Raw genomic sequence first — 12,788 nt, forward strand, 5'->3', positions numbered from 1 at the left:
TCAGATTAGTTGTGGTTATTTATTCATGGGACATGAGCAGTCGCCTCAATCCCATCAGGATGCTTTTTGGCTGAACCACCGAGGATTTTTGCAGGGAAGAATAGCAGAACAAGGGCAATACCTACAGAACTGAGTTTCAAAACAATCTTCCTGAGATAGTATGTGAAATATATGTAATTCTTTTTCATAAAATAACTGGTATCAGCAAATAACGTGGAACAAACTTACTGTATTTATTTGCACGCAAATTTAAGATCACTCTTGCTGTTATTTAAGCACCTGTAGCTACAAGGCATTACTGCTTATATATAAAATTATGTGTAAGAGTGATGTCAAAGTACAATTCTTGTAAAGAAGAGGTGAATGAATATTGCTGCTGGATCTTTGCAGAGTTTGTATACTCCAATTTGTCTGTTTAACTGTACAGCAGTGGTTTTTTCCCTGCTGTAATTAACAGTCTGTAGGATCCTAGCGCTCCCAGTCTGCCAGGGGGCTCTGCAGAGGGGGGCATCTTGCCGACGGCTTAAAAGGGGGCCATGGCTTTTCCTTCCTTCTGTGATGATAGCAGGTGGGCTACTCAGTTGGGATTTGGTTGAGACTTTAAAGTGCTGTTATTTTTAAAACAATATTTGATCTTTGGGAGGTGGTGGGTGTGTTTTTCTGTTATACAACTGGTAACCATCCATCTTCTTGGCAAGAGTGGTGTTAACAGCCCTCAATAACAATAGCGTTATGCTGGGTTACAGCTCGTCAATAGAGAGCTTACACTTTCCATCAGGCCACCCTGGCTCCTGTGCGTGGGAGCAGGGAAATGACCTCTTCACCTCATCATCTCATCTCGAGGTGGTTTGGGCTCAGAAATGCTTCCGCCTGCATTTACAGGGTGGTTTTTCTCTGTTAATATCATCTTTCATCACTGCGAGGATGTTTTGCTTTCTCTTGAGTTTTGGTCATCTCGTTGGGCTTTCTGGTGCCTTCTTCGTTCTTTACAAACCTTGGTTTCAGGTTGGCCTAAGCTGACTTAGAGGTAGCACTCCTTCTCTTTTCCAGTGAGATGGGACCTTTGTTAAGTTACATACGTCCTGAGCCTACGCATGAAAAGCCATGTCATTAACTTTACTCTTATATCTCCACACCTTAGGTTTCGGGATGACCACACCAGCAACTGTGGCTGGAAAAGTATTCCTCATCGTTTATGGCCTTTTTGGGTGTGCTGGAACTATCCTTTTCTTCAACCTCTTCTTGGAGCGCATTATCTCTCTCCTGGCGTTTATCATGAAGGCGTGCCACGAGAGACAGCTGCGAAGAAGTGGTCTCCTACCTCCCAACTTCCGAAGGGGGCCAGCTATGGCGGGGGTGGGCAGCCTCGTGGGGTGGAAGCCATCCGTTTACCACGTGATGCTGATTCTGGGAATTTTTGCCATTACCCTTTCCTGCTGCGCCTCCGCAATGTACACGGCGGTGGAAGGATGGAACTACGTTGACTCCTTGTACTATTGCTTTGTCACCTTCAGCACCATCGGCTTTGGAGATTTGGTAAGCAGCCAAAATGCTGCGTACCAAAATCAGGGATTATACAGATTTGGAAACTTCATATTTATATTAATGGGGGTATGTTGCATATACTCTCTTTTTAATGTCATCTCAATCGTAATCAAGCAAGTTTTGAACTGGGTGTTGAAAAAATTCGAATGCAGATGTTGCCCAAAGTGCCATAAATCAAGTGCCCGCCTCGGACGTCGCAACGCCATCACCCCAGGAGCCCGCCTACGACGACATAACGTCTCAATGGATGCTGATGGACAGTACGACAGCGACACCGAGGGGAGGAGGCTCTCTGGAGAGATGATTTCCATGAGGGAGCTCACAGCATCGAATAAAGTCTCCCTGGCCATTTTGCAAAAGCAGTTGTCTGAGACGGCCAACGGCTACCCAAGGAACGTTTGTATCAATACAAGACAAAACGGTTTCTCCGCAGGGGTGGGTGCTCTAGCCATCATGAACAACCGCTTGGCAGAAACGAGTGATTCTAGGTAGAGTTTTTGAAATTCCTTTTGTTTCTTAAAAAAAAATAAAATTGTGATTAGGGTGGAATTGTCACTGTAAGCTACTGGAAAGTTTTAAATTCAGAGACAGCCTTAGTATTTATTGGACATTCAGCATTTTAGTTTCTGGAGGTTTTATAAGTCTTCTCTAATATGCAGTAACACCTTTACTGTAATGTTACGATTTTCCCCAAAGGGTTTTTTGGAAAAGGCTTGAATGTCTTTGATGCAGAATCTGATGCAAGTGTAGAAGGATGGTGTGTAGGTAGGATGGTGTCAAAATCAACATGTTCTTCTTCAGAACACAATCTGAACCCAAACTCTGGGTTAAAATGCATAAAATGGGCAAGTTCGGCTCCAGATTCAAACTTGGGGTTGATAAGCTTTGGCTAAACCAATATCTCACAGTTTGTTGAAGTCTGGATCTGGCCCTGAACTTTGTACTCGATGCTCTTCAGCAATTCTTTGTAGCAGGCCTGTATATAACATACATGTAGATGACTGCAGTTACACCAGCTTTAGGGTGACTGTGCTTCACTTGAATAATCCTACTGACTTCAATGGTAGACGATCAAATGGGCTGATTCCCCTGACTACAAATGATAGTTTTTAGCCAGTCTTGCCTGAAGCGCTACCAGCTGCTACCTAACTCTTAGAAGTCAGGGGATTATCAAGAACTGTGTCAGAAGGTGCAAAACTGTTCTTACCTACTGAATAACTGAAAACTGGAAATTGTCAACTTCCTTACTGACTTCATTTAATGCAAGAGAAGCCAGTGCGCACCTCTGGTGTCAAACGTTTGCATCACCACTGAAATTCTTATTTCACTACTTTTACATGAAAATAAGTAGCTAAAATGAATGTAGGCTCTCTGTTGTCTTAAATTTGCATCTTTTGCTTCTGCATTGTTGCAGAGATTCATGCAAATGATTTCCTTGCAGTTCTTTGGAGCACCCAAGCCTGTACTTGTTTCCCACAAATCTGATTGTGTAAGGTTATAGAGAAGAGCATTGCTTTGAAGCCCCCCCAGAAGCTGGCTTCCCCCAGAACATTGGTACTAAGTCCTAAAATGGCCTAAGGCTGTTGCTACTGTCTTAAGTCATATTTCACTTGTGCTAGCCCAAACCGCTGAAGAACCAGAAGCATCTTCGAGCAGACATGGTCTAAGTGTCCAGTTTAGCATGACAAGTGAGCGCACAGGAAATTACTGCAGATCTTTTTCAGAAATACGTGCAAAGCTTTGGATCATTTCTCTAAATTCTCTATACTATGCCACTCCTTTAATGCTGTGAAGGTAATAAAAAGGCTTCTGCTGATTCCAGCAAGAAATATAACTTAAGCTTGAAGTCCGAGAAGCCACAGTGGTCAGCTCTTGAAAACAACTTGGGCAATTATAAGCAAGATGATAAGTACTAGGTTGATTGCTGAATAAATTGAAAAAGCTGGTGAAAAAAAACCCCAGGAATATTAGAAATGTTTGAAAATATTTCCATGAAGCTTCAAATAGATATTTTATTCTCTTGTTTACTTACTTTACTTTGTTTTGCATGGGTTTGAGGTATCCATCGGTTTGCTTTCCTTTAAATTTGTAGTAGCGCAAAACATTTTGGAATTTAACCTCAGAAAACTAACTTTTAATTTGAGGTTTTGCACACTTGAGCCTGCCAGCTGAAGTATGGCGGTGATTGTATCTTTTGCCTGAAGGAGAAGGAACCAGAGCAGCAGATAAACCGTCACACAGGGAACTGTATCATGCTGTAAACACAGTCACAGCTTTAATCAAGATGCTTTTGGCCAGAAACACTCGATGGTGTTTGTGTTCTGTATCTATGTGATACGGTCTCATACTTAAGCAGTATGTGGTATGGAAGAGCCCGCATTCAAGAGGCTTTTATCTGGCAGGAGCTTCCCTGGTGGCAGAGACCCCCTGAGGTCCGTGTGTCCATGTGCCTGTCTGTCTGTGCGCTTCATCTCAGATGCCACGTTTGAGTGGCCCTGTGAAGAAGCAGGCAGAGGTCAAAGTGTTTGGTGACTCTAATTTGAAGCTCACCAAAGGATAAATTTAAGCAGGATGTGTAGGGGCAGGTCATGGTCTGGGAAAGACTCAAAGATCGACTGCAAAGACTCAGTTCAGGGAGGCGACTTCCAGAGCCGCATGGACCACTTTTGGAAACAGCAGAGACAGGGAACATAAAGAATAAAAATTTGCTCTTGTCCCTCGGGATTACCCCCAGGGGTAAATCTCTTTAGCTATGACGATTTATGTGTTTGTTTATTAAGAGTGCGTATGTGGCGCTGCTCTCTTTCTGCAGCTAGACCTCTCTTAGGGTTGTATCTTGGTACATTTGCCATCACGGGGACTATTACTCATTAGAATGGACCCCATTGTGTGAAGTGCTGCATAAATCGAGGCAGACGGGCTCTGTCCCAAAGGTCGTAAGAGTTTGAAGAGATAGGATCCCAAGGCACAGCAGAATTACTTAGGTTTATCATTTTACTCATAAAAACATGTTCAAATGCATTAACATGCTGTAAGCTCAAGAACTGTATTTTTATGATAACAAATTTGCAAATTAAGGGTGTTTATTTTTTCAGTAAGTTGTTTTTAAAGGATAAATATTATAACTATGATTAGGGACCTATTTAAATGTCTGTAAATTGTTTTCAAACTACCTATTCCTGCCTGGGAAATACAGTGAAGTAATACAAAATTGTACATACCTCCTTTGCTATTTCTGTACTTTTTCTGAGTCCACTCAAAGGCAGGCACGCAGTCTGTCGTAATATGATTTAAAGGTTTCTGAGTCTTTTTGGTGCCGTTGGCCACAGTGGTGCCATTGCAGGACCCTTTGCGGTTCGTGTTCACTTCAGGGGGAGTTGGATTGGCTCCCAGAGCTGGGTTCCCCAAGGGACTTGGACATCTGATGGCTACCTATGCACTTAGGTCCAATGTTTCTTTACTCCCAAGATCCTGGATAAACTCCATTCTGCTCCTCCTTAGCCTCAGAGGCATATAAAGTGCATGCCCAGTTTTTTACCAGTGCCCCTGTTTCTTGCAGCACACATATCCTCAGAAGCTGACACAACTGAACCACAGGGACCCCCCATCTCGTGTATAAGCGCCATAAAAATTGCCAACCCCGTCTGGCTTAGCTAGGGCCAGTTTATGAGGGGGTTCAGAGCACAATTACTGAACTGGGTCTCACAAGGAGTGGCCTTACAGTTCCCTCATACTCAGTAGCTGAAGTATTTTTCAAGGATGCGTGAAAACCAAGCTCCAAATGTCTACTCTTCTGCCTGCTAGCGCTACCCATCACCCCTGTGCATGAGCACATGAGCCAAGAGGACATAGGAGATTTGAAATCAGGCTTTCCTAGTCCTTCCTGCACTTTCCTTAGCTTTTTTTTTAAGGACAGCTTCTCTGTAAACTTGCCAGAAGTGGGCACCTAACTCCTCTCTTTTATTGTGTGTGGTCCAACTCGGGATTCCCCAGGGCAGCCTGCTCCTTTTGTGAATTAAACCCTAAATGTGAACCAGTTGCACCAAGCGCAATCCCTCCTGGTATTTCATTTTCACAGACAAAGCAGATACCTGCAATACCCGGACACAGGCTGAAGCACAAGAAATCAGAAGGAAACTGAAGGAACAGAGTGGGACAATGAAAGCACACTGCACTAGATTGCACTTTCTTTTCAGGTAACTTGGGAGTTGTATTACATTCTTGAAATGGTATTTTTTCCCCCAGGTTTAATTTTTGGACAGCCTTGAAAGAATGCAATTGATTTAGGATTTAAAAGTTCATCTTCCCTGATACAAACCCCCTGTGCACCACCCTGCAGAACAGCAGCGGTGACTCCTTGCTGGCACAGACCCCGACATCCCAGTTGCCCGCTGAGCAGCTGTAGTGGCAGCACAGACGGGAGCTCAGACCCCGTCCCCCAAAATGGTCTTTTGCTCTCTGAGCCTGAGCAGAGCGTTCGGCAGCAGCAGAAAGCTACAGGGCTTAGGACTTCTCTGTGAGCCAGCCCCCTGCGAGAGCAATGATTGTCCAGGCAGGAGCTGCTCCAACCTCCAGCAAGAAGGGAGGAGATACCGTGTCCACCTGGCCCGTGTGCTGTCACCTTGCTGATGGGAATTAGAATTTAAGTGAAAATGAATAAGGGACAATGATCAAATTCAAATGACATCTTCTTTCTCCTCTGGAGCTCAGGGCAGAACGGTTACAAGGAACAGTTTCTTGTGAAAGCTATAACGCTTGGCAAGTCACTACATTTAATTCTTGGGGTTTGTCTTCCCTCTGTGTGTCTTGGACAAAGCTTGCAGTCACACTGACATGTCGTCTGATTCTCTTTGGTTTCTTCCAATCTGCAAACACACTTCTCATTTTCTGCAGAAAATTCAGATTGCTTTTATTTCCTTGCAATGTGAAGGATGTCCTTCAGACGATGTAGATGTTCAGAGACGTCATCCCATTGACCTCAGTCGCAGATGGAAGTTTCTGAAGGACGAGGCTGTAGTTTGCCTGTCTCCCTGCGGAAGAAGCATTGCACAAGTAACTCCCATTACTGCTAGCAAGACGTAAAAAGGTACTTTAGACAATGGCTGGGGCTTTGCAGCAGTAGGCACAACTGAAAATGGACAGACAGTCTGTTATAAAGGATATTTGTGCCTCTTTGACATGTACTTGCTATTTGATAACCCAGTTGCCGGCTCTAATTGCAGCAAAAATACCTGGTAGAAGACAAGAGAGGTGTAAGAATCACGTTAAAGCTCTTGGTGACCACCCCATGCCATGCTTGGGTTACCCAGAGACGCCCTGCCATGCTGCCTGTCGGTGTAGTGCTGGTGTCCCAGCAGAGCTTCAGTCCTGGCCCTTGATCTTTTCTCCTCCCCAGCTTTCTGTGGGTGAAAATTTGGGTATACTATGACCATTTACCTGTATTTCAGTCATGTCTTGCCTTGCTATTGAAAGGAGGACTGGAGCAGCAGTGGAGGTCATACAGCCAGGCACGTGGGCTCAGTATAAACCTGATTGCCTGTGCGGGGTGCATTTATAATTATATGAAAATTAGCTGTAGCAATGAGGCCATTCTCTCTTTCTTGTGTTTTTCTAACCTTTAACTTGAAAAATATTCAGTGACTAATTATTACAATGAATGTTCAGAGCTAATCTAAACAAAAATCATACTTTGCTGCTTGCTATCACGTCTATGGATATGTCTTCTGCTCTAATTGGATTACTAACGTGCCTTTCTAAACCAACACACATTTTCAATGTTATATTTAAATAATACAGTAAATGTTATGTTACATAATAAACTCAGTTAGGCCGTATTAATACTTGACTCACACAAAATAACTAATCAAGTGTGCATTTTGCATTGCACAACCAATATGCAATTGTGGTTTTTTTGTGAAGACTTCCATATTTGAGCTCATACTCTGCTTTTGTGAATACTCACGCTAGGAAAACAGAAGCATTGTCATAGAATCATAGAATAGTTTGGGCTGGAAGGGACCTATAAAGGTCATCTAATTACATTATCTGTGGAAAATGCAGGAAGGTATGGCCAGTTCCACTGATATTCGACTCGTAGGATATGCATATTGACGTATGCACAGTAAGCAGTTCATTATGCATTATAAATATGTTGTGTAGCAATGGCACCGAGGAAGGACCACGTCAGGTTACATGGCCACAGTCTGAATGCAGCTACCAGTACAGACGCATGCCTTTTTTCTTACTCTTTTTGCTTATTAAATGGATAGCATCCGCTCTTTAATTAGAATATACCTTTAAACCAGGAAAAAAAGAATGCTGCAATTGCCCTAAATATTGCACAGCAAAAAAGAGGTCTAGGATCAAATCCAAATTTTCAGCTCTCGGGAACTGAAATGGTGTAGTTTTGCTTTGAATTGGGGCTGCAAACCTGCAGCCTTCCTATCTATTGTGTTTAGTCCATCCTCAGGAAAGGAAAAAGACTGTAGGTAGGGATACAGTTTATAGCGGAGAACCCAGTAGTTTGTCAATTCAGCATGAGAGAAAAAAAAATTACAAGTTTTTCTCAAGGTACAGCAAGTGTACTGTTACCAAGGAATGAGAAGTGTGGGGAAAGGGAGAGGGTCAGAAGTATTTTCCAAGAAATCCATTGGAATACCGAAGACTTGCTTTGCTCTCCATACGCACATGCATTATGCCCCATCACAAAATGGTGGGACGCTGCCGCAGCCCCCAGTAGCTCTGGTAGCATCACAGGCTCAGCTACAGCATTTGGAACGTGGGGAGAAGCGTTTTGTGAGATGCGGAGGGAAGAGAGCGGGACCGCATGCTCACACTCACCCTCTGCACTTCATTCAGGAGGTCAACACTGTCACGGGCCGATTTTGGGAAGACGACCACCCAGCCCACTACTGGAAGAAGCGGCCACGCTGATCCCTTACAGTGATGAACACTATTTCGGGTGTATCGTAGGTGCAGGTTCCCATGCCTCCAGTCCCCCCAGTCCCAGGGCCATACTGTGCCCAGGTGTGTGCCAGGCAGCTCCCAAGCCTGGACTCGGCACGAGGAAGCACTGGGCACGAGGATGCAGGTGGATTTGAAATTGTGTAACGGCACCGTCCCAAATGTTTTCAGGATTAGCCCCCCCCAGCAGGTGATGCTTTATCAGACCATCTAAGAAATGCAAAGATGTTCCCACAATCCCTTTGTACTTCGCAGACTGTAAGACTACTTTTCAAAGCCAGTGAGTCAATACAAAATTAATGCTTTTACAAGAATATACAATAAACAACGTGAAAAAAATTACTGATGTTTCTGACAATGTGCAATTCAAACACCAAGGATTTTCTCAATGGCTATCATCTCCTAATTTTTGTACTAGTGAATCAGTTTTATTCCCTGCAAGTAAAATTACGCCCAGAAAACTTTTGCTTATAGTGACATCCACGAGCTGTACAGGCAGTGCAAGAATTTCATTCTAATTTTATTGTAAAACCTCAGTATCTGAAAGCACAACATCTGAAAAATGGTTTGGGGGTTTTTGTGTATGTGTGCGGAGACATTCTTCCCTTCACGTATACAGACACACACATTTTTAGCTTGCTAGAATACTAGCTTGTTGTATACTCTCTGCAAAAATGCTAGTTCCAAATTTCAAGCCAATTAAAAAGACTTCAATGATAATATATCTGCTCAAATGTATTCCTGTTTAATTTTTATTTCTTTTTAAAGGGGCAGAGCTTGGTAGATATCTCTAATGCAGTTGGCATTATTATCTGCTATTACAAACATCAAGAATTTCACTTCTGCAGTTAATTCCACTGGCTTTGGTATTTGCTTACTTTTGTGTTTCACTAAGTGTGAATTACAAAAGGAATGACCATTTCTGGGCTGGTTTCTGGTTGGTATCACTTTCCCATTTGCATTGATTGCAAACAGCTGAAATATTAACACCAGCAAATTAACCAGCAAATGTTCCCAGACACACCAAAATTAGACACTTTTCTGAAATTTTTTGTTAGAAATTGTTCTGTAAAATCTAAATTATGAGTATAAATTACTTGTCATGGTTGGAATTAGCAGACTGAATATTTTTCCTACCAACAGAAATCCTTGACATGAACTCAGTGAAAGAGGCTAAAGATGCAGCTTTACGTAACAAGTCCTTCCTATTTTACTTGACCGTTTTATCTAATTTGTTTAAACTCTTTAAAGGAAAGTCAGGAGGATGTAAATCCCATTTGGAAAACACCCTACCCTGCACATTCACTCCTATGAAAAGAGATTCTAGAGGGATTAAAACTGAGACTACTAGATTGCTGTAAACACAATTATATGTACAAATCTTCAAAACGTATTTTTACCTGTTTGGCAACTGCAAATTAAGGGCATGGTAATGAGATTCTAATTCAGTCAAAGAAACATAAATAATAGAGCTCCACTTGCTACTGACCGCTTTTATCAAGAAAACTACCAGTACACAGCTACAACATCAAGGGTAACGTATTGACTCTCGATGCACAAAGGTGTTATTTTCGATGGCTGGGAGCTTACGCTGGCGTGGTTAAAGCCGTTTGGAAAAATAAAAAAGACTGGCGTTATCTCGAGAAGCTCGGTGAAGTGCTGCAGCCGGCGCTAGGCTGTTTCTGGCCACCTTTGAACCCCCGTTTGTTCCCGAAACTGGAGCGTTTGGGACCCAGGTGCAGTTATCGACTCATTGTAAATTTGGCCTCTGCGCCGGCAAAGCAGTAACGCCGGGATCCTGCTTTCCTCATAAAATGGATAGAGAGATCTATTTAGGCTTTCTGTATGATGACAGCATATATAGGAATCACAGGATGAATCAATTACCAAGTCTGGTTATATTTGCTATCGGTAAAAAAGGGGGAAATTGTCTTGGCACCGTATGAGTGCAGTGAAGCAACAAAAGAAAGGGTGCTCTGAGCAGAAAGCGAGGTGCTAAAATATACAATTGGGCCCCAAAGCTCAGACACCCGACCCAAAATCACCGTAGTGTTCATTTCTAATGCTCGGTGCACCTGCATTTTCTCAGTTTCTGGCAGCACTGGTGTAGTCAAGGCTTGTATTTTCTTCACCTGCATGAAAGCAAAATGTATTTGAGGATGTGCCTGGGTCTGAATAGGACTCAGGCATGGAGTAGCCTCCATCCCCAAATTTAAGTGCGCCCGTGGTCCAGAGGCCGTGAATATCAGTCCAGTCCTCAGCAGAAAACGGACCTGCCTGGGGGTGCCTGTGTTTTTTGGAGAGGAGCTGGATGTCACGGCAGCCTGCAGCTGCCTCCTCCGGCCCAGCCTCCCCCGGCGTGGGATCCATCCCACCGCCAGCCCCCGGTCTGCAGCCAGCAAATGTACTGCCAGGAGAGCGGTGCAAATCAGCAGCAGCGCGGTCATATCCCTGCCTCCTTAATGGGCTAAAAACATCAGAAAATACAGAGAGCATTTTCTATTTTAATAACCAAAAGGGTGTTGGCCATTATTCACAGTCTACACACAAGATGTCATGATTTCCAATTTTCCTGCGCCAATCATTCAATCCATTTGACAGCTGACCTTCAAGTGGCTGGCCATGGTTTTTCAAAAAAAAAAAAAAAAAGAGGAAAAAAAAACCCAAACAACAAACTACCCAATATCAGCATATCAGAAAAGCAAAATAATCCTAAATGAGGCAGTAAGGAGCTCACATGCAAAAAGCTGTGAGCTCCCTGGCAGCAGGAGGAGTTTGGGTTCGGGAGAGCATCAGTGGGATGTTTGGGGTGCTGGACGTTGCCCTGCGAACAGCTGCAGCACCAAAAATGGCGCTTTTAGATCAAGTTTCTGCAGCTGTTTCTACGCTGTTAGGGAAATGTCTCCTCGCCGTTACTGAAAGCAGGGGCTGGCAGCAGAAATCCTGGGCAAAGTGAAGGGGGCTGCCGGGAAGGCTGGCATCAGGCTGTCCTGCCAGCCTGGCCTCCCTGCAGGCACTGCTCCGGCTTTCCCATGGGATAGAGGGAACAAAGTTGCTCCTTCAGCAGCTCCTCTGGCAGCTGGCATCACTCAATGTACTCCCAAAAAGTTCAACGACACAGAAATGATCTAAATAAGCCAAAAGAGCCGGTAGGTTCTAGGAAGCAAATGCTGCTCTTGCCTGAACCTGGAGTAGCTTAGTTGAATTGCAGGTAGTAAACAGCCTAATTAAATAGATGTAATGACTTCTAAATGCTTGCCAGGAGTCAAAAGGACCTGCATGTATTTTTCCAGCACCATTTCAGTTGTGTTTACCGAGTCAAGAGGTGAAATGAAGAAGCATAAGTTCCTGTAAATCGTTGATTAGAAAACACAGATTTTTATTCTCTTTCAGATGATGCTTCCTAGCAAGACATTAAACTGGAAAAAAAATGTCAAGATTGAAATCTATTTAAACAGGTGGCATTTTTAAAAATGCTTTAATTCTGGGTTGACAGGAACTTTGCCTCCAACACATACCATAATTGTGAGTGCTTTTAACGAAATCGGTCCCATTTTTGATGTCAGCTCAGGACTCCTCCACTCTCAGATCTTTGAATGAAGAGGACTAAAAGCCATATCCAAAGCCCATTCAATACCGATCACATTTCTACTGGTACGTTATATACAGTTTGCAGACAAAAATGGGAATTTTGAGCTTGGAACCCCTTCATTCACAGAAGCACGGCTACGGGCCTCGGAGGCAGAGCCGGCTGATGCGCAGCCGCGTGGCCAAGTGGTGCTGAGGTGGAGGATGCGCAGAGCTGGGAGTTAACGAGACCGCAGAAGAACCTGCTGATGACGTTCGGGGAACATTCCTGTGTGGTTTTTTAACGCTGTGATACACGACCGAGTATGAATTCTGTACAATCTGGGAGGATGTCAAATTCCAGGTGACGTTTGGATTGTTGCAATTAAGCTATTACAAAGACTTTTGAAATAAACAGGAGAAAAACGTTGCCTGGGATGTGTATGCAAGGACTCTTCTTTTCTGAGCATGGGGAGAAGAGGTGAGGCAGAAGCACCTCCCAGCCAAGAGATCCTCTCTGAAACGTGTGGCTTGGGGACCACAGAGCCGTAAGGCGAGACCCCACAGCCCCCCAGGTGCTGGCTAAGCCGTGTGTGGTCAGGAAGAGCCGGGGAGGACAGTAACTAGTGTGCCGTGCTCCTAATGGACACGATGGTTATCTATTAAAGATTGCAGCTGACCGATCCTTTGCTTAACAGGAAAATAGCGAGCAG

At 43.8% G+C, this 12,788-nt stretch overlaps 1 protein-coding gene across 6 annotated transcripts in view; it reads left to right on the top strand.

Moving 5' to 3' along the window:
* KCNK12 (potassium two pore domain channel subfamily K member 12) overlaps positions 1-12,577 on the top strand; it is a 29,984-nt gene extending 17,407 nt beyond the window's left edge. Inside the window, exons 2-4 of one of the 6 annotated variants that reach the window (XR_008465760.1) lie at positions 1,142-2,033; positions 5,624-5,741; positions 11,902-12,577. Coding sequence is in view for 2 of the 6 variants with exons in the window: in XM_054197168.1 (XP_054053143.1) it covers positions 1,142-2,033; positions 5,624-5,660 (929 nt within the window). In the remaining 4 variants the exon portion in view is untranslated. Of the gene's footprint in view, positions 1-1,141; positions 9,231-11,901 lie in introns of those variants that run through there. The other 5 variants (XR_008465758.1, XR_008465757.1, XR_008465759.1 and 2 more) reach the window with 5 other exon arrangements.
* Positions 12,578-12,788: the final 211 nt, after the last annotated feature.

This window comes from Rissa tridactyla, chromosome 3 (assembly GCF_028500815.1).
Source record: "Rissa tridactyla isolate bRisTri1 chromosome 3, bRisTri1.patW.cur.20221130, whole genome shotgun sequence".
Classification (NCBI taxonomy): Eukaryota; Metazoa; Chordata; class Aves; order Charadriiformes; family Laridae; genus Rissa; species Rissa tridactyla.